This window comes from Panthera tigris, chromosome D2, assembly GCF_018350195.1.
Source record: "Panthera tigris isolate Pti1 chromosome D2, P.tigris_Pti1_mat1.1, whole genome shotgun sequence".
In the NCBI taxonomy this organism is placed as follows: Eukaryota; Metazoa; Chordata; class Mammalia; order Carnivora; family Felidae; genus Panthera; species Panthera tigris.
In genome coordinates this window covers 59,683,730-59,705,284 of record NC_056670.1, presented here as the reverse complement: position 1 = coordinate 59,705,284, position 21,555 = coordinate 59,683,730, and the positions used below count along the sequence as shown (strand labels likewise).

Sequence of the window (21,555 nt, the reverse complement as noted above, 5' to 3'; positions counted from 1 at the left end):
CTGTGGGGGAACAGGAGAAGGTGCAACTAAATCTATCAGGGGTAAGTAGAGAAGTCTTAGGAGATGGGGTGACATTCGAAGCATATGTTAAAGGGTTGAGGCGAGGCAGAGAAGAGAGTGAAAAACTTGGTAAGCACGAGACAGAGTGAAGGGGAATTTGGTGAGTTCAAGGAACTACAAATAGTTCAAAGCATAATATATTCTTCAGAGAGTGGGAGGAGGAAATGACTGGAGAGAAGGCTGGAAGGAGAGGCAGGGCCAGTTGTGAAGAAAGAGATGTGTTTGGCCTTTACATCGAATATTGAGCTTGATTAGATTTGCTTGTTATAGTACTCTGGACAAGCAAGGTTAGATTTGAGGAGACAGGGACACCACCTTGAAACCCACTGTTGTTTTTTTTTTTTTTTAATTTTAAGTTTATTTATTTATTTTGAGAGAGAGAGAGAGAGGCGGAGAGAGAGGGAAAGGTAGAATCCCAAGCAAGCTCCATGCTGTCAGTGCAGAGCCCAACAACTCAGGGCTTGAACTCACCAATAGTAAGATTGTGACCTAAGCTGAAACCAAGAGTTGGACGCTTAACCAAGTGAGCCACCCAAGTGCCCCTGGAACCCACTGTTAACAGTCTCAGTGACAGGTAGCCAGGACCAGGCCTAGGGCTAGACTAGTATATGGGAGGAAAGCTGGAGTGGTTTGGACACTGGCTCACCCTAGACATGAGATCCAATTTCCTACAGGTCACATGGAGAAGGAGGGGTGGGGCTCTGGTCTCTGGCTTTTGTGGCCTGGAGAAGATGACGGTTGCTCTAGTCCTGTGGTCCGTCATTGGTGGCATAGAACCTGTAGTCTGTGTTCAAACAGTGGATCCCCTGGTGAGGGAGGGGAGGTATGGGGCTGGGGGTGGGAATATGGGTAGGCAGTAGGGAGATGAACAAGGGATTGGTCCCCATACGTAAACAGATAGAGGAGCCTGAGGCTTTGCTTTCTTTCCTTTGCCCAGACTGCATTCTGGTCTTGCCTACCTTTACCTTCACCTTCAATCTTTCTAGGGGCTACTGCCAAGTGAATGTCAGAGATCTCCAAAGGTGAGGCATCCCTGTGGAAATGCTCCTACCCTTGGTTTAGGGTCCTCTCCCTCACCTACCCAGCGACTTCAGGCCCTCCTGCCTCCTCCTGTCTAGGGGCTATGGACCTGGGACCTTGTCCACTGCTCAAAACCTTTAGCCCTAGAACTACCCTCTTTACCTAGATGCCCAAGATCAAAGACTTCACTCTTAGATCTCCCATTTCCCCAGGTCCCAACATCCTGTTCAGGGATCTTCTCTATCTCTGGCCCTAGAACACTCCCTACCCACCAAAGACCTCAGACTTGGGATCTCCATGTACCTATTCAGAGTCCTCTTACTCAGGAAGACCACACTGGGTTGTCTCTCTGATGACCTTCTCACACACTCCACCAGAACCCACACGATGATATCTACATTCCTAAGCTATTCTCCAAAGTCCTGACACATGGTTTGGGATCACTTGCCCCTCCTACACTGGAGGTAGGGCATAAACAAAGACAACAGCAAATAAGTGCCCAGTCTGTAAGAGCAGGTGAAATTTTCCATCTAAGCCTACTTTTCCCCTAGGAGTTTCCAGGCTGGGTAGTTCCCTACCTGAAGGCTCTTCTTGTGGGCGGCCCTGAGGAACTTCCTTGAGTCATACAACTCCAATGAAAAACCTGGTCCCCTTTTTCTGTCCATACCCCCAGGGGCCTACTAAGTATAATTCCTTCTCCTCTGAGCATGGATACCCAAGCCAAATCTTAAGCTGAGAAGAAACAACCATGAGTCAGCAGGATTGTGAATACAAAACAGATTCCCGCTTTTGTCCATTTCCAGCTTCTCTCTGGGGATCCAGAATGGGTCCAGCTTCAAAACGTAGAAGAGGAGGAGGAGCCCCTCCCAAGCAGGAAGGGGCTGAAGTAGAGGCCAAGGATGACCAGTCCCCAGTTCTGGGCCTCTGGGAAGAGCAGTGGCTTAAGGGCCAGTAGCTTGAGTCCTGATGTTGGTAGACAACCTTGCTTGAGGGTTAGGACAAAGGCCATCCAAGTCCTTGGATGAGGCAAAGGTATTATTCCTAGGCTTTAATGAGGCTGAGGAGCCATCTCAGGACTTGGCCATGCAGATGCGTCACCTCAGGACCTCCATGAAGCTGAAGAGTATCAGTAGCCCTGGATAAGCCTGAGGGGCTGACCCCTTCCCAGAGAGACTGGGGAACCGTCCTTAATCCCATATGAGCCTAAGAGCAGAATTTAAGCTGTAGGTCTCAGCTGAGGACAAAGCTGATGGCAGTCCTTACCTTGGTCCCAAGCCTTGGACAAGGGATGGCTGGGGGCCCAGGAATGATGGTGAGTAAGCACCCAGCACCCAGGGGCCTACCCTAAGCCCAGAACCAGGCTGAGAGGTCACTTGGGTTCAAGTGGGGTTGGGGCAAAGACCTCTAGGGAGGTGGTCTTACTGACTAAATCCAGATAACAGATATCTGTGCTGGAGATGCTCTTGTTTCTCTGCTTAGGGAGTCAGCAGCAATGCGGGGCCCTCCAAGCAACCCCACTTCAATGCCTCTTGTTACTAGGCCAAAGGGCTCTGCAGGTAACTCTGTTGTCTGTGGCAAATCTTCCTCCCAACCAGGGGCTGCTCCAGGAATCCTGGGAGAGACAGGCATGGGCCCAGAGCCCATCACAGTTCCTACTTGGTTTCAGAAATCTTGGGGAAAGAAAGGGCACAGTTCTGCAGATCCCCGTCCTCACAACAGGTGAGAGAGCTAGCATTGAGCCAAAAATGAGAAGTGCATTCAAGCCCAAGCAGGTAGCAGCTACTGGATTGTATGGTGAGGTGATTCAAGTCTTAGAGTTGCTACTTTCTAGTTGACTGACCTTGGTCAAGTAATCTTTCTAAACCTTTATTTCTTCACTTGTAAAATGGGGTTACTATTAGTACTTTTCTGATGAGGTTATTAGAAGCATTAAATGAGGGACTTTTAAAATGTTTATTTATGTTGAGAGAGAGAGTGAAAGAGGGAGAGAGAAAGTGAGCAGGGGAGGGGCAGAGAGAGGGAGAGAGAGAATCCCAAGCAGGCTTCATGCTGTCAGTGCAGAGCCTGACCTGGGGCTCGATATCAGGAATTGTGAGACTATGACCTGTACTAAAATCAAGAGTCAGATGCTCAACTGACTGAGTCACCCAGATGCCCCAAATGAGGGGCTTTTTAAAGACCAATAGAGTGCCTGGCATATATTAAGTACTCATAAATGTTAATTACTTCCATTAATGGAAGTGACCAGTTTAGCCAACAAATTCCAATTCAACCACTCCCTCCATTACCCACAGCCCTCAGTTATTCAAAAACATACAAACCGTGTGTATATTTCTAGAGTGTTTTCCAACACCAACAACAAATTCTCTGTGGACTCCAATTGGGTGTCCTACATGTCAATTCAATTCTGACACTAACTACCTGGAGTTAGCACAGAACCCACAGATTAAGGGCTTAGTCCCATAAGACTGCCCCCACTTCAAATGCCAGTTGCAAGTCACTGGTACTTTCCATGCTATAAATTGGTTTGACAATTTGCTAGAATGGCTCACAGAATTCAGGGCAATACTTTAATTACGTTTACTAGTTTATTACAAAGGATACAACTCAGGGGTGCCTGGATGGCTGAGTTGGTTAAGCATCTGACTTTGGCTCAGGTCACGATCTCACGTTTCGTGGGTTCAAGCCCCATGTCCGGCTCTGTGCTAACAGCTCAGAGCCTGGAGCCTGCTTTGGATTCTGTGTCTCCCTTTGTCTCTGCCCTTCCCCCACTCATGCTCTGTCTCTGCCTCTCAAAAATAAATAAACATAAAAAAAAAAAAAGAATAAACCCCCCCAAAACACAAAGGATATAACTTAGGAATAGCCAGATGGAAGAGATGCATAGGGCAAAGTACAGGGTGGGAGTATGTGTGTGTGCAGCTCCCAAGTCCTCTCTGAGTAAGTCACCCTCCCAGCACCTTAATGTGCTTTACCAAATTTCCTCATTCAGGATTTTTATGGATTTCAATCTCTAGCCCCACTCCCCTCCCAGGATGTTGGGGATGGGGCTGAAAGTGCCAACCCTCTCATCACTTGGGTCTTTCAGGTGACCAGTCCCATCCTTAGGCTGGGTATCCCCACCCTAAATTACCTCATTAGCATATGTGCAGGTGTGATCTAAAAAGGCTCCTAATGAATAACAAAAGACTCCTATCACTTAGGAAATTCCAAGGGTCTTAGACGCTTAGACAATATTTAATACATATATATATTATGTATATATTTTTTAATTGTTCCAGAAGAGAAGAGTATTATTGCACGCAGAACTCCCACCCTGGTCCCTGCCAACTCCTAGGCACCTTCCCGACTGGTGTCCTAGAAATAATTTTTAGCCTGTGTCAGTCACACAGAGGCCCTGTCCAGATGGTGCCCAGGCCTCCAAGACTGGGTGGTCTGATGTCTGGAGGGTAGTCATGGGTCCCCGAGGTGGGGTGGGGGGTGGAGTGCCCGGGTCGCATAGGATGTCCTCATACAGGCTTAGAACCGGGCCCAAGGGCCGTCCTTGAGCCCCAGTCTGCTCCAGCAGGGCTCTGAGCAACCCCACAGTGAGAGGGGGCTCTGTTCCAGGCTTAGGGAATGGGGTGGGGGGCTCCAAATCATCTGGGAGGTGTGTCCGTATTAGAAGCAGGAGCTCAGCTGGAGTTAGGTCTGGTGGGCACAGGCGGCGAAGGTGGGGGAGATAAGCATCAAGTCGGCGGTGCCGGGCAAATTCGGCCAACAGCAGTTTGAAGATCTCGCTTCGAAGCAGGGGGCTGGAGGGGCCAAGGGCCAGGCCTGCCTCCAGGGCCCGCTGCCACTGCTCCTTTTGCACCAGCTGGCCCACAGCTTGGAGCACAGCTTTGGGCCGCCCACTGCCCAAGAGCAGCTCCAGCTCCAGGGCCTCAGACCTGGTCTCCTCCTCACCCAGTACTGCCAGGGCTCGGCGATACAGGGGCAACCCTGGGCCCCCTGCCCCCCAGCCCGGCCCACCCTGCTGCTGTGCCAACTCCACAAAGGGTGGCAGCCATCGAGGCTCCAGCCGGCAGAGGCACTGGCACAGGAGTTCAAAGAGGGGCAGTATCCCATTGGGGGGTTCCTTTCCAGCTGAAGTACCCCCCAGTACCTTCTTCCACACATCAGGGGGAGCATGGGACCTCAGCCTGCCATTCCCATCTGGCTGGAGCTGCAGGGCCCTGAGGACTGCACCCCAGGCTGCTGTAGGAAGGGCTTGGAAAACAGTGTTGAGCTGGACCAGCTGGTCTCCCATCAACTCGGTCCTCAGCAAACGTGCCACTTCGTGCTCTGCCAGCTCAGTCCAGCCAGCCTCCTCATCATCCCCAGCCACCAGGTGGGCTTTGAGCTGATCTAAGGCCCGGTAATCTCGAAGCTCAGCCCTCAGTGTGGTCACTAGTGTAGATGGGGACACATGTCCCTGGAGAATGGAGGCCAGGGCCTGAGGCGCCCGGAATGTGCTGTTGTGTTTCAGTTCCTCTGGGGTAAGCTGGGCACCCCGTAGACTCCGCCGCTGGTAGTACTCGCAGGCCTCCTCAAACACCAGGTCTTCAGCTGAAGGCACTTCAAGGCCCTGTGGGGCTTCCCAGCCTACTCGAAACAAACCCAAGGCTGAAAGCAAACGAAGACCCCCTCGGGTCTCCAACTCTTCCTCATCCTCCATGCCAGGGGCTGGGGGTGCCAATAAATGTACTCGGTCTGTACTTAGGACCTTTCTCTCCAGCAGCTGCCCGCTGCCCATGTCCAGCAGTTCCAACGTGGAGCCCAGCACACAGGCCAGAGTACCATGAAATGTTCCCAGTGCTGCAGACCCTGCCAGGCCTACAGGTGCCTCCTGCAGCGTGCCTACAGTCCGGGTACCACCATGGGTCTGCACCAGGCTCACAGTACCCCTGAAGTCAAGCAATAGCAGGCCCTGGGGAGTTGGGGCCCAGGTATGTACAGTCAATGGCTTCATGGGGGACAGCAGCCCAGGAAGGCCTCGGAGCAGTGTCCGGAAGTCCCATGTGTCCCCTCGTACGGGATTCAGGCTCTTACAGTGGGAGAGGCCAAGACATGGGGCAACCACCATCACCTTGCCCTTGCCTGGGCTCCAAGTGAGCAGAATATGACCCACACCAGGCCAGGTGGTGGCAGTGGGCACCAGGAAGAGGTCCTTGCGGGAGGCCAGCAGCCCAAAAGAGGGGCAGTGGTGCAGCAAGACATGTGTGCGGCCCAGGTTGGTGCCGCCCTCTCCGTTGGGCTCCAGGGTTCGGAAGCACACGCAATGGCTGAAAGCAGCAGGCGGTCCCAGCTGGCCCTCCGCGCCAGCCTGACGCTCCTCGCACCACACCAGGCGGCCTCGGAGCACCGCCACGGCCACCACACAGGCTCCACCGGCTGGACACAGCTCGGTACTCCTCAGCAGCCGCCAGCCAGGCCCCACCCCGGCGCCCCACACCTCGGCTAGGCCACTCTCCCACACCAGGACCAGCGCCGGTCGCGCCGGCCACGGCAGGAAGAAGGCGTCTAGCGGTGAGGGGTGGCCAGCGGGCCAGGCACGCTCCAGCTCCGCGTCGGAGCCACGCACCGCCACCAGCAGCTGTGGGCACGGCGCCCCCGGGGATCGGAGGAGCAGCAGGTGGCGGCCGTCTGGGCTGCAGCGGACTTTTACGGCTGGGTCCGCGGCCAGCAACTCCCGGAGCCGGGCCGCGCCGCTGAAGTGGCTGAGATCCGAAAGCTGGCGCAGAGTCCCCATACGCTTCATGGTGCCGCCGGTGCCGGAGCACGCCCGGGCCTGGCCGCCCCGTGGGGCGAGGCTCGGCGCTCGGTCCGGGTTCCCGGGGGAGACAGAGCCGGGCTGAGACTTCCGTCCCCCGTCGATGAGGTGGGCCGACGCCAGGCCTGAGAGGCGGCTCCACACCGCCCCACCAGGCTAACTCATGGCTCCGCCCCGTTCACGCCCCGGCGGCGCGACCCCGCCCGCCAGGGGAGGAGCCACGGGAGTCTCGCGGGAGGGGGGCGGGGGGGTGGGAAATGAGGTTCCCGAGCACCCAAGGGTCTCAGTGCGTCCGTCCTTGTCAGCCCTACGCAAGCTCGTTGAGTCGGGATGTAGGCCCAATGCCCCAGGCCCCAAGAAGCCAAGAGCCTTACTCAGGAATCTCCCAGTCTGAGCCCTGAAGTGAACATGTCATACTCCCAAGGCTTTTCTTCTCCCCCAAGCCTCTCTCTCACCCCAACTCCTTAATTCAGTTAGTCATGAAATTTTTATTGAGCACCTACTAAGTGCCCAGCTGACTAGATAGCCTTGAACCAAACAAAACTCCAACCTCACGGAATTGACAATCTAGTGGAAAATAATAACAGTTTAATATTTCTATGGCACTTGCTGTGTAACTCCCCCACCAACCCCCACCCAGCAACAAGCCCCTAGCACAGATACGGAAAATGGGATTTCAACCACAAGCAATCTGAATCCTGAGTCCTTGCACCATACCTCTTTACTATATCAACAATTTATCACCCAAACTAAGAATTTGCTAAAAATCAAAATTAAAGTATACTTAAAAATTTTTTTTTAATGTTTAATTTTGAGAGAGAGACCGAGCATGAGCAGGGGAGGGGCAGAGAGAGAGGGAGACACAGAATCCCAAGCAGGCTCCAGGCTCTGAGCTGTCAGCACAGAGTCGTAGGCGGGGCTCCACCTCACAAACCAGGTCATGAGATCATGACCTGAGCTGAAGTTGAACGCTTAATTGACCGAGCCACCCAGATGCCCCAAAACATACTTTAGAGGCACCAAGTGTATGTAATTTCTCTAGCAACACCTACACATTGATATGCAGGGGTCCTTTCCACCCCTGACTGCCTTCTCAGATGATGTGGTATTCCCCCTCCCTCCAAGTCCAGTCCCTCCTCATGAGTCTGCTTCTCCCTCCTTCCCCCAACAACTTCAGTGAGAATTTGCATCAGCCTCATTCTGTCCTCTTGGTCTCAGCGTAGAAACACTCTCCAGTCTGTCCTGTCTTAGAACTCACTCTTTCATCCTCATCTCCCCACTACCACTACCACAGTGGCTTCCTCTCCTTTTCCCTTCAATCAAGTTTCTTGCAAAGATCCTCTAGCATTTGCTGCCTCCACTCTCTCTCCTTCTATTCATTCCTCAAACCACTACTTATCTGAAGTAGATCTTCAAGGATATTTTTATTTCCTTTTCTAAGAAGCTTGACAACCTCCTTGATAGTCCCTCCTGTGATTTCCATGGCATCTTTCTCCTGTTATTTTCCTCTTTTTTAGATAGTACTTGGTTCATCAATAAATGTTGGTATTTAAACTCTATTATGGGCCTGATCTCTCTCTCTCTCTTTTTTCTCTCTCATTCTTTCTTTTTGTTGTCCTCTTCTTAGCCCATTCCTTTCTCATGGTTTGAACAATTACTACTAAGTTAATGGCTCAAAAATATTTATCTACAGTAGATATGTCTGCTGAGCTCCAGTAAAGGGTACCCACATGTCTACTAAATATCTCTGGTTGAATGTCTCATGGACATTTCAGTCTCAACATGTCCTAAACATCACCTTCCTCCCCAATTTGTCCTCCTCCATTTATTTCTAGTTGTCACAGGATTTATTTCATCTTTGTATCCTCACTTTTAGACGTGAGCCTGGCACAGAGAAAGACTTCAATAGATGTTTGGTGAAGGAATGAATAAGCTTGAGTGGCCACATGTCTGTGTGTGTGATATCACTGAGGAAACTTGGCTAAGAGTTACAGAAAAGTTACAGAAATAGGCCCTCTTAAGAAAAGTGAAATTTATTAGAACATAAGGGAGGAGAAGGCTTGGAAAATGAGCAGGAAGCAAGATACTCTTTGAAGGCCGAGAAATGGGAAGCACGACTGTTTTTCAGCAGGAATCATCTGGCCAGGGTACACTTGTTATGAATAAATTTTGACCATCCCTTCATTTTTGCATCTTTTGGCCAAGAGTCAAAACCTTGGAGGCTGCACCTAGTGGTCAAAGTCAGGTCATATGAACTCACTTACTTTGGCTGCTCAAGGTCTGGTTTTCTACCAAGAATATACCCAAAGGAAGAGGCCCTCAGAATATGAGAGGAAGGGTTCAAGGCTGGATAATCAAAACAATATGACATAGGCGTTTTACTATCCCTGTTTTTCAGATAGGAAACAAAGGTTTATTTATTTATTTAAGTATATTTATTTTTAGTAATTGCTACACTCAATGTAGGGTTTGAACTCACCACCCAAGATCAGGAGTCTCATGCTCTTCCGACTGAGCCAGCCAGGCACCCTGTAACTAAGGTTTAAAGAGCTCAAGTAATTGTCCAAAGACATACAGCAAATAGGTAGCAGTTTTAGGATTCATTCTCACAGTATTCCAGAGGTTGTGCTCTTACCTACTCAGTCTATGGCCTTCTAAACTTAACCCTTGTCTGAATCTGTATTTAATTAACTTCCTTGACATAGGCATGGACAGTGTGTTATGTTGCTTCACCTTTATACCCTCTCCTCTAAGACTTGGCCCCATCTTCACCTTCCCCCAGGAAGCCTCCAGAGATTGACATGGAATTTTCCCTTCTCTGAATTTTCAGGGCATTTACAACTTGAGCCTTCCTAAGCCTGCCCTTGATAACTCACTGTCTGATTATTTATTTATTTACTTATTTATTTATTTAAAATGCTTATTTTTGAGAGAGCACAAGCAGGAGAGGGGCAGAGGAAGAGGGAGAGAGAGAGAGAGAATCCCAAGCAGGTTCTGTGTTATCAGCAGGCAGCCCAAAGCAAGGCTTGATCCTGGGAACCTTGAGATCATGACCTGAGCTGAAAGGAAGAGTCAGATGCTTAACCCACTGAGTCACCCAGGTGCCCCAGCAGCCTATCTTTTTTAAAATTTTCCATTTTGTACAGAGAAAATTGAGACTCAGAGGAGTTACTTGCCCAGTTAACACATGTTACTTTGAACACACTAGGCACACAATACTGTTTGTTGAATGGATTTGTTTCCAATTTTTCATTTACAAACTTGCCATAAACATCTTGGAACATATATCTTTATTCCTATAAGTGGAATTGCCGAGTTCAGAGTCCGCTGTATTTAAAAAGTGTGTATGTATATTTCTCCCATATTTGAAAATCTGCTATTGCAGCTTGTATCCAGTAGACTCTCAATAGATGTTTCTTTGGCTAATTTATTTCTCGCGGTGCATTTCGGGAGTTGTAGTCTTTGTGATGATTGCTGGGAACCATGGTCTGAGCCAGGCTCAGGAAACGGGCCTGGACGTACCTATCACACAGCGGGCTTTAGGACCCGGCGGGGCACCGTGGGCCGGGGGAAGGGTCGGGGGAGGTCGGGAGCGCGCCCGTGAGCCGAGAGTAACAGCGGCGTCGGTGGCGTCGGGAGCGAGCGGGTCCGGGAGCGGCGCGGGTGGTAGAGGAGGAGCCCGGGGCTCGGTAAGCGGCGCCGGCCCGGGCCGGTTCCCGAACCTGACCAACCCCTGCAGCTCCCGTCGGACTAGGCCTTGGCCCCGAGGCGGCTCTGGGGGCGGGGCCTGCGCTCGCCTTGGGGACGAAGGTGGTGGCGGGGGGCGGGTGGGAGGGGGAGGGCAGCTGCTGAGGCGGGCCGAGTTTGCGTGCGGCTAGGAGGCTGGGCCCGGGCGGCGGAGGGGGCTGGAAGCGGCTCGCTCCTCCAGCGGCTGGTCCCTCGGACCTTCCGGTGCCGGTCACGGCCCTCCCACTCCCTGCTGGGTCCTCCTAGCTGCCGAGATGCTGACCTTTGACCCGAGCGTGGGGCTGATCCTGCCGCCTCAAGCTGCCTCCAGAGCCTCTCCCACTCAGCTTGTCCCCATTCGAGGGAGGCCTTCTGCCCAGCCCAGCCTGGCCCTGGGATGAGGGCCTTTGGACAGGACCTCTGAGAAGGGTTAGAGGCAGGCCCGGTTGTCCTGGAAGGCCCCTCATCCTGCTCCTTTTTTCAGTCTCTGACGGGCTGCAGTCCACCTTACACCCAGAATCAATGAAGCGACCGTATTTTCTCAGGGTTACTTGGTGCAAGCCTGGGAGATGAACCTGTTCCCAGGCAGGCGTGGGGAAGAAATAGAGGAAAAGAAGCAGGTTCTCTGAGGAAGGAGAGCTATCAGAAGCCAGGGAATGCTGCCTTTGGAGACTGGGGAAGTGCGAACTTGGGCCAGACTGAAAAATGTTTCTGGATCATCAGACCTTCCCCTTTTCTTTCTCTCCAGAAAAAGTTTTGAGCTTAGTGAGGACGGTTTCTTTGCTCTTCTGAGTTCCCAGTGACTTTGTAAACCAGGACAAGTATGGTTTGTGTTCCTGTCTTAAGCACAAGTTAATGGAATTATTTTGGGTGTGTCTTCAGCTGGATTTGTGTGCACAGTACTTTCCTAGGGGAAAGTTTTTGGGATATCAAGTCTATCAGTCTAGGGAAAGGTGGATCCTTCTTGTTAGGATTGTAAAGGGGGGATTCCCACTCTTCTTAGTCAATTGGGAAGCGTTTATGACTTTTTTTTTTTTTTTTTTTTTTTAAAGTAGGCTCCAGGCCCAGCTCAGAGCCAAAGCTGAGGGTTGAACTCAGGACCCTGAGATTGAGACCTGAGCTGAAATCAAGAGTCTGACCCTTAAATATCTGAGCCACCCAGGTGCCCCAAGACTATTTCATTGGATGTTTAGGCATTATAATTCACTCATTCGTTCAACGTTTGTGTAATAGAATTTTAAAAAACCCTTGAAAACTCAAAGCAGTTGTGACAGTTGGAATCTCACATAGAGTCAAGTTCAGAAATCATAAAACTTGGGGAAAACAGCCAATCACAAATTGGTCCAGGATATATGAAGGTGAACTGTTTATTCAACACACATCTATTGAGTATATACTATGTAACTGGCCCTGTGGTTAGAAATAGGAGTATCTTTTCTCAAGGACATCAGAGAAACATTCATATGAAAATTATAGTGCACTGTTACATATCCATATAAAGAAATTTATACAGTGTGAAGGGAATATTGCCATTGTGTGGGAGAGTCAAGGATATTTTTGCAAGGAGGAGTTACTTTAGTTGGGTTTTGAAGGATGAGTAGGAGCTTGTACAAATAAGGTGTTCCAGTTCAAGAGCACAGCATGCACAAAGGCATGGTGAAAGTGTGACGACAAGAAATAACATGATGTTTAAGTATTAGAAATTTGTCCTAAGCAGGATGTTTGGTGGGGAACTTGCCATGAGGGAAGACTGAAAGGAGAGTAGGGAGCCATTGGAGTTATTTATGTTAGGGAGTGACAGATGTATGAATTCAAGTAATGAGAAATGTGTCAGTGAACTAGTTACCTAGAGTCTGAATAAAGTGTGGCATTGGGAACGAAGAGGAGAGGTATGGATTTTACAAATATTTCTGAGATACGCACCATAACTTAGTGACTAGGGAGAGAGTAGGCTAAGGTTTGTAATTTGAGAGATTGGGTGAATGGGCATTTCACTGACCAGGATGTGGATTAGAAAAAGTAGAGCAAATTTTTAAGGGTTGGGGTGACTATGGAAACAGGTATCGGGGGGGATATCTGGTTTGTTGAGATCAAGTTGTTTGTGGGGTGTGCATACGGAAGTGTTAGGAGACAGCTGAAAGTAAGGAGGCCTGGCGAGCTTAGTATCTTGGCCATAGCTCTCTGTAGGTGAGGCCGTATATTAAAAAATCCTGGGGAAAATGATGTCTATTTTGTTTGTTGATAAGGAAGAATTGGAATCTGCACTTCTTCCATTCAGCAGTGAGCGTCTCAAGGCAGGTACCATAACTTAGTAATTTTGGGTCCCCTTTTTGTCTCATACTTTACCTGTGCCATTATAAGGTCTTGATAAATGTTAGTTATTAAGCCAGCAAGAAATCCATTTACTTAGTAAGGTTGCAGTTACCTGTTGGGTTTTAAGAAGCTTATGAGAGTCTGTCTTAGAATTTTCGTTTTATACTTAGGTGGTATTCATGAGGCTTGTATGGTTGAACAGGAAAGGAAATGAAGAAGATAGGAGTGACGTGCTGCTCGAGGAGGTTCAGGGCTTGAACAGGAGATGGACAGTATTAATTTACAGGAGGCTCCAGCTCATCGAGAAGAGGTTCTTACAATGAATTCTCATTCTGGGAGATGTCAGAAAAATGTGATTTTCAGTCAAAGTCTCCCGAAAGCCTGTCAGTTTGGAGTTGGGTCCTCCTTATGAAGGTGCGAGCGTGTTCCTTCTTGTATAAAATAATTTGAAAGGGAACCTGAGGTAGTCATGTTTATTTAAACCTCTTCATCTGTATTATTAGTTTGTGCAAGTAGGCAGACTCAGTAAATTCATTTGGGACCAGACTGAATTCTCTCCTGTGAAGCTACTTCACCTCTAGTGGATGCAAACAGTGGCTGATACGTAGAGTAAGGATTGGGAAATTCCTCTTTTTGCCATTTGCTGCTTAGTCTTAGGAAAGTCCCTGAATTACTTCTACTTTCCTTTTCTTTTCTTTTAGACATTTTTTTAAATGTTCACTTATTTTTGAGGGAGAGACAGGGCGTAAGTGGGTGAGGGGCAGAGAAAGAGGGAAACACGGAATCTGAAGCAGGCTCCAGGCTCTGAGCCGTCAGCACAGAGCCCGATGTGGGGCTCGAACTCCCAAACTGCAAGATCATGACCTGAGCCGAAGTCAGATGCTCAACTGACTGAGCCACCCAGGCGCCCCCACCCCTTTATGTATGTATGTATGTATGTATGTATTTATTTTTGAGAGAGAGAGAGAGAGCACGTGCGCTCGAGAGAGCACGCATGAGCAGGGGAGGGGCAGGAGAGAGGGAGACACAATCTGAAGTAGGCTTCAGGCTCCGAACTGTCAGCATCGAGCCCAGTGCGGGGCTTGAACTCACCAACGGTGAGATCATGACCTGAGCCGAAGTCGGTCGCTTAACTGACCGAGCCACCCGGGCGCCCCTGTTTCTACTTTCAAGTGTAAGCTGAACACCCATTCTGAGGTGAGCCCTGTAGACCACATGCAAGATGTGAATGCTGCCCCATAGTGGCTCATGTACCTACTGGATCAGGCTGGTTCTTTCCTAGTAGAAAGTGGGGATGATGCTTGTCAGACAATGTCCTGACTTGACTGACTTTTCTTGGATAAGGTGGGAACGTTGATATTATGGATATCAGTTTGGAGTTTCCGCAGAACTTTAACTGAATCTGGATTTTGAGTATTCCGTTAGTCAACACCTGATTTTTTGTGCTACTGGGATATTCTGCAAGGACAAAGGACTACCAGAGAAGGATTTAGTGTCTTTACCACTTTCTATAGCTATTTTACTTTGGCAAGTGAAATCTTCATTGTAAAATTATGGTAATTAAGTACCTACTACAATAGTACCTATCTACTTTAAAGGATTAAATAAAGTATATTTAAAGCACTTAGAACAGTGCCAACTATATAGTCAGTATTCAGTAGTGTTATTTATCATATGTCACCTTGATTGGAAGGCTGTGCTCTGAAAGATTTGGAGGAATGAGTGATGAGTTCCCTCCCCAGGACTTCATAAAAGCAAAGTGATAGCCTGAGGGGATGGTGGCCTATCCTTTAGCTCTCCATGAAGAAATTCAAAGAGGTGGCTTCATGAGTGCAGACCTCACTCTGTTTTTATTTTGGAGATAAGAGAGACTTGGAGTGACTAGCACTAGAAACCCGTTAAAATGGAAAGGCATTATATGCTTCAGAGACAGTCTGTGGGGTGGAATTGGGGGAACCAGTGTCCCATGTTATGAGAGAAGCTGTGGCGAGGAACCACGTGGAACAGTAGGATGTGAATCCAGCAAGTGAACTAAATCCTCGGTCCTTCGGAAAGAAAGAGGCATGTTAGGAACTGGTTTGAGAAGGTAAGGGTTGGAGTGTGGAAGTAGAAATACTCTACATTTTCTTAAATGTTTATAGTGCTAGTATTTACCTTCAAGGAGTGTGGTATGCCTTTCGGAAGAATTTAGGGAGCAGATAACTTCTGCCTAAGGATTAGACACACACACATATACATACGCATACACACACATGTGTACCCATGCTTCTGGAGAAATTGTGGACTTTTAGGAGAGCCAGGGCAGGAGACTATATTTCTGGTTTTATAAACATACTGCTTCTTGTGTATTGAGTGAATGGCCAGTGATCAGACAATGATAATATTTGACTCAGCTAGCCACAGCTTCTGGGGAGACAGGATTTTTATCTCCTTCACTTGAAGCATTTTAGATTACTGTAGTCAGTGTGTCTTGTAGTGGTCTATCACAGATGGACAAACTGGGGCTGAGGTCCTAAGGGAGGGGATGCCATTGGTGAGTTAGCGTGGGGAGAATGAGCTGGGAGTAGGTGAGGGCTGCTTCAGGGCCTTTTCTAGAGGTGACAAGTTTTATTCATCCTCTCAGAATGGTCCTCTGTTTAGATGTTCCTTTCAAAGCATTTGATGAGTTTCAACGCTTTGATGAGTACTTCTCAAACTTTAGTGAGTATCAGAATTACTTGGGATAAAGTTTTTCAGCCTCGTTAACTTTCACATATTGAGCCAGATAATTCTTTGTTGTGGGGACCGTCCAGTGCGTTGTAGAATGTTAGCTTTCCCCTACCTAGTAGATGATAGTAGTATCTCCTTTCCTAGTTGTGACAGACAAAAAATGTTTCCAGTCATTAATTTCCCCTGGAAGGCAAAATTGCCACAGTTGAGAACCACTGACCTGGGGTGATTATTAAAAATGTAGACCCCTAGTGTCAACTGTGCTAAAAAAAAAAAAAAAAAAAAAAAAAAAAAATCTAGACCCCTGGTCCTTATCTTGAAAAGTCTGTTTCAGTAGTGGGAAAAGGGAGCTTAGGGATCTACATTTTCAGGAGGCACCTCAGGAGGTTCTGAAACAAGTGATCACAGCTCAGTGGTAGCAACGTATAATCGTTCCTAAGCTGAGAGCTGTATAGATTTATACTTGACTTGCTCTGCATTTCATCTTTCTGTCTTACCTTACTGTATCTTTCCGTTCATTATCAAATTTTGGTGGAGAATTATCCTTAGAGCACTGACTAAGCTCAGTTAAAATTTTATCAGGGGGCCTGGGTGGCTCATTCATTTACGTGTCCCAACTTCAGCTCAGGTCATGATCTTGCAGCTTGTGAGTTTGAGCCCCGAATTGAGCTCTGTGCTGACAGCTCAGAGCCTGGAGCCTGCTACCAATTGTGTGCCTCCCTCTCTCTCTGCCCCTTTCCCACTTGTGCTCTCTCTTTCTCTCTCTCAAAAATAAACATTAAAAAAGTTATTATCGGGGCGCCTGGGTGGCTCAGTCGGTTAAGCGGCCGACTTAGGCTCAGGTCATGATCTCGCGGTTCGTGAGTTCGAGCCCCGCGTCGGGCTCTGTGCTGACAGCTCAGAGCCTGGAGCCTGTTTCAGATTCTGTGTCTCCCTCTCTCTGACCCTCCCCCGTTCATGCTCTGTCTCTCTCTGCCTCAAAAATAAATAAACGTTAAAAAAAAAATAAAAAAAAAAGTTATTATCAATTAAATCTTTTTGTGGATATTAGTGAGTTTCGGCTGTTTTTTTTTTTTTTTCTATTACCATATTGGATACATCTATCAACTTTACTAGACAGATTCCTTTCCAGTGTTTTCTTCCAAGTTTTTCTACCATTCCATTCATTTGTATGTCTTTTTCACTTTACCATTATCAATATTTATATACAATATTTATATATATATGCATGTGTCAGACACATGCATATGTATCTTTTACTACTTACGGTGGCACTTCTACCCATTGGCAAACTAGAGTGTTGAAACTCAAGATATCTGGACGTCCTAAAGTTTGTTCATTGAGAACTGGCCTGGAACCTCGTCTCAGTTTCTCTGCAGATCCTCAGCTTTGTTTATATATAGGTTACACCACTTCTGCCCACTCTTCTGCCTTTTGAGAGACAGGGTAGCATAGTGTTTAAGAGCAGGGATTCTAGTCGGTTAAGCGTCCGACTTCAGCCAGGTCACGATCTCGCGGTCTGTGAGTTCGAGCCCCGCGTCAGGCTCTGGGCTGATGGCTCGGAGCCTGGAGCCTGTTTCCGATTCTGTGTCTCCCTCTCTCTCTGCCCCTCCCCCGTTCATGCTCTGTCTCTCTCTGTCCCAAAAATAAATAAAAAACGTTGAAAAAAAAATTTAAGAGCAGGGATTCTAACATGTGGCTGAGTTTGAGTCCCTACTCTCACACTGGCAAATTTTTTTTGTTATTTTGTTTGTTTGTTTGTTTTCGTAACCCCTTTATGCTTTAGTTTTCTTATGGTAAAGTTCCAGGATCATAGGTCTGTGAGGATAAAACCAATTAATGTATACAAAGTGCTTATAACAGTGCCTGGTGAATAGTAAATGTTAAGCAAATGTTAATGTTTTGGTTGTTATTTTTGATTAGTGTCCTGAGTGTGCAAGTTGGGGTCCCTGCTAGTTCTAGTGTTTTGCATGGGTGCTGTTAATTTTCATATACGTATGATTGCACAGACTTTTTTTTTTTTTAATTTTTTTTCAACATTTTTTATTTATTTTTGGGACAGAGAGAGACAGAGCATGAACGGGGGGGGGGGCAGAGAGAGAGGGAGACACAGAATCGGAAACAGGCTCCAGGCTCCGAGCCATCAGCCCAGAGCCTGACGCGGGGCTCGAACTCACGGACCGCGAGATCGTGACCTGGCTGAAGTCGGACGCTTAACTGACTGCGCCACCCAGGCGCCCCAATGCACAGACTTTTTAAAAAATTATTTATGTTTATTTTTTAAAAATATTTATTTTTTAAAGTTTTTTTAAAATTTATTTTGAGAGAGAGAGAGAGCAAGTACGTGGGGGAGGAGCAGAGAGAGAGAGAGAGAGAGAGAGAGAGAGAGAGAGAGAGAATTCCAAGCAGGCTCTGTGCTGTCAGTGCAGAGCCTAATGTGGGGCTCCATCCCACAATTGTGAGATCATGACCTGAACTAAAGTCAAGAGTTGGGGGCATTTAACTGACTGAGCCAGCCAGGGGCCCCCAGACTTTTTTTTTTTTTTTTTTTTAGTTCAAGGAATAGCTTACGTAATGGAAAGTGTACAACTTGATGATTTTCTTTCTTTTCTTTGTGTGACCTCCACTCTGATCAAGATAGAGCACATTTTCAGCACCCGAGTAGGCTTCCTTGTGCCACTTCCTCCCACTCATTACCCCACCAGAGGTAACCACTGTTCTGACCTCTGTCACCATGGATTAATTTTGCTGTCTTTGAACTTCATATAAATAGAATCATTTGCTTGTACTCTTTTCTTTCAGAGGTTTTTATTCAACATCTGTGAAAGCGATCAATATTTTTTCAGTAATTTGTTCTTTTAAATTTCTGGGTAGTACCCTGTTCTACGAATAAATTATAATCTTCCCATTCTGCTGATGGACATTTGAATTCTTTTTTATGTATGGAAAAAAATCACAAAAACACAAAATACCCACTTCAGAAACCTTTCAACATTTCAAAAAAGGAATGTTTATTATAATCTAGGCATTTTGGCTCTTCTGTTCCTCGAACACGCCAAGTATGTTCAAATCTTGGAGACTTTGCATTTGCCATTCCCTCTATGCCTTTCCCTCTTAACACTTTTGCCAAGACTTTCATGTGGCTGTTTCCTTCCTGTTATTTTGGTTCCAGCCCACATATTACTTGTCATAGAGGCCTTTAATCTCTCAGTCTAATGTAGCCCCCCTATATAGTTTGTCTTCAAGGTACTTATCACTTGTTTGTTATCTTTCCCCACTCTAGAATGAAAACTCTGAAAGCAGAAATCTTGTCTGTCATGTTCACTTCTGTATCCCTAGTGCTTGGTACCAAAAAGGTGCTCAATAGATATTTGTAGAATGAATGAATGCCTGATCTGTGCATATGTTTTTTCTTTCTAGAAGATGGGCACATTGGTTTTTATTCATTTTTTTTTTTTCTCCTTTCCTTTTCTCTCTCCTTTTTCTTTTCTTATGTACTGGTTGAAATGTTTTAGGATGTTTACCTCAGCATCTACCTATAGGTGGTGTTTTGGAGCTTCACTCACCAGTGAAGAGAGGGTGATACTTGCTAACAGTCCATTACCAGTATGAACCGAACCCCAGTCCATTAAATTTGGAAGCCTATAGAGAACCGTTCCATGGCTTCCCCCCGGCCCCCGGGTTTATTGAATTGAGATATAATTGATATATTATTGAGATTATAATTAATATATAACATCGATATATAATTTTAAAGTGCACAATGTGATGATTGGATACACATATACATTGTGAAATGATTGCCATGATAAGGTTAATTAAAACATTCATGCATGAGGCACCTGGGTGGCCCAGTCAGTTGAGCGTCTGACTTCAGCTCAGGTTATGATTTCATGGCTCGTGAGTTCTAGCTCTGCGTTGGGCTCTGTGCTGCGAGCACAGAGCCTGGAGCCTGCTTCAGTTTCTGTGTCTCCATCTCTCTCTGCCCCTCTGCTGCTGCTGCTGCTGCTCTCTCTCTCTCTCTCTCTCTCTCAAAAGTAAATAAACATTAAAATTAAAAAAACACACCATTCATCTATCATCTCACATAGGCATATTCATGTTGTTGCAAATGGCAGAATTTCCTTCTTTTTTGTAGCTGAATGATATTCCATTTTATGTGTGTACCACATTTTCTTTATCCATTCATTTATTGATAAGACTCTTAGGTTGTTTCCATAGCTTGACTATTGTGAATAATGCTGCAGTGAACATGGGGATGCCGGTATCTCTTTAATGAGACAGTGATTTCATTTCCTTTGGATATACACACAGAAGTGCGATTGCTGGATCATATAGTTTTATTTTTAATATTTTGAGGAACCTCTATACTGTTTTCTGTAGTGGCTGCGCTGATTTACATTCCCAACACTGTACAGAGGTTCCCTTTTCTGAACACACTTGCCAGTGCTGCTTTTTACAGATTGGCAAATTGAAGCCCAGGGAAGGAAAGGAAATTAAAGTTTACAGAATGAGTGTATAAGAATTGGGGCTAAAACTCAAGACGTTTTGCTGTTATTTAGTATTTTTTTTAACTTTTTTTTAATGTTTATTTTTGAGAGAGAGAGAGTGTGACAGAACGGGAGTGGGGTAGAGTGCCTTTCTCTCAGGCAGAGAAAGAGGGAGACACAGAATCTGAAGCAGGCTCCAGGCTCCGAGCTGTCAGCACAGAGCCCGACGTGGGGCTCGAACTCACCAACTGCAAGATTATGACCAAGCCGAAGTCGGATGCCCATGCCCTAACCGACTGAGCCACCCAGGCGCCCCAAGCTGTTTTGCTTTTAGATTTTTTCCAGTTTTATTGAAAAATAACTGACATACATCAGTATAAAAGGCGTAACAGCATGATGGTTTAAAAAAAAATTTTTTTTTTTAATCTTTATTTATTTTTGAAAGAGAGACGGAATGTGAGCAGGGGAGGAGCAGAGAGAGAGAGGGAGACACAGAATCCAAAGCAGGCTCCGGGCTCCGAGCTGTCAGTATAGAGCCCAACACGGGGCTCGAACTCATGAACTGTAGATCATGACCTGAGCTGAAGTCAGACGCTCAACCCTCAACCGACTGAGCCACCCAGGCACCCCTGTGGTTTTATTTACATATATCGTGAATTGATTACCTCGGGTTTCATTAGCCTCTGTCATCTCGTGTAGATACAATACCAAGACTTTTGATAGATTAACTCTGGAAACTCTCTGGAAATTAGAGTGAATTACTTTTAAATTAATTTTCTGCTACTAGAGTTGGCATGTATTGTCCTCAAGAAGACAGTAAAGTCAATGAATAACTAACTTGCCTAGTGTAACTAGCATTTCTTGTGTATTAGGCATTGGCAGAGTTTGGCTTTAGGTTTTAAAATCTTGATATTTGGTTGTTTTACCCTGAAGGGATTTGAAATGATGTGCATTTAAGACAGTCGTGGCTGGATTGCCTTAAGATAGAATTCTTAAAAAGTTGTATGACTTGAGTCTTTCAGAGAGAAGTTGTTCTGTGGGTCATGGGATTGGCAGTCCCTGAGGTTTAGTGATAAAAGACTTCATTGATATACCATTTACTGTTGGGTTGGGGGATTCGAAACCATTCCTAAGTTTGATGGTAAGTGAAATTAGGATTGATATGTTGCCTTATTCTTTTTTATATTTTGCCTATTATCTCTTATTTCTGAGAAACCGTGTTAAAGCCTAAGATGGCATTTCTGTGGGATTACAGTGGCTTTGCTGTATTTACTGCTTCGCCAGAAGGATTTAAAAGCCCGGATCAACAGAGGTCATAGTGTAGTCGCAGAATGCTTTTTTTCCTTCCTCATGATGCCATAGCATTTTCTTTGTACTTTTACTCTATTTCGCATGATTCGCCTAGTGCTGTGGGGTTATCATGTGTCTGATGTGTCTGTCTCTGCC

The 21,555-nt window shown here is 46.8% G+C and overlaps 2 protein-coding genes across 4 annotated transcripts in view; one reads left to right on the top strand and one right to left on the bottom strand.

Moving 5' to 3' along the window:
- Positions 1 to 4,352: 4,352 nt before the first annotated feature.
- Positions 4,353 to 7,031, bottom strand: HPS6 (HPS6 biogenesis of lysosomal organelles complex 2 subunit 3). Its single transcript, XM_007080284.3, has one exon. It carries the CDS (start codon positions 6,857 to 6,859, stop codon positions 4,451 to 4,453), a length of 2,409 nt encoding a protein of 802 aa, XP_007080346.2. The 5' UTR covers positions 6,860 to 7,031; the 3' UTR covers positions 4,353 to 4,450.
- A 3,440-nt stretch (positions 7,032 to 10,471) lies between these two features.
- Positions 10,472 to 21,555, top strand: part of ARMH3 (armadillo like helical domain containing 3) — a 175,297-nt gene continuing 164,213 nt past the window's right edge. For all 3 annotated transcript variants that reach the window (XR_006208947.1, XM_042959897.1, XM_042959896.1), the window contains exon 1: positions 10,472 to 10,560. The gene's annotated coding sequence lies outside the window, so the exon portion shown is untranslated. The remainder of the gene's footprint in view (positions 10,561 to 21,555) is intronic.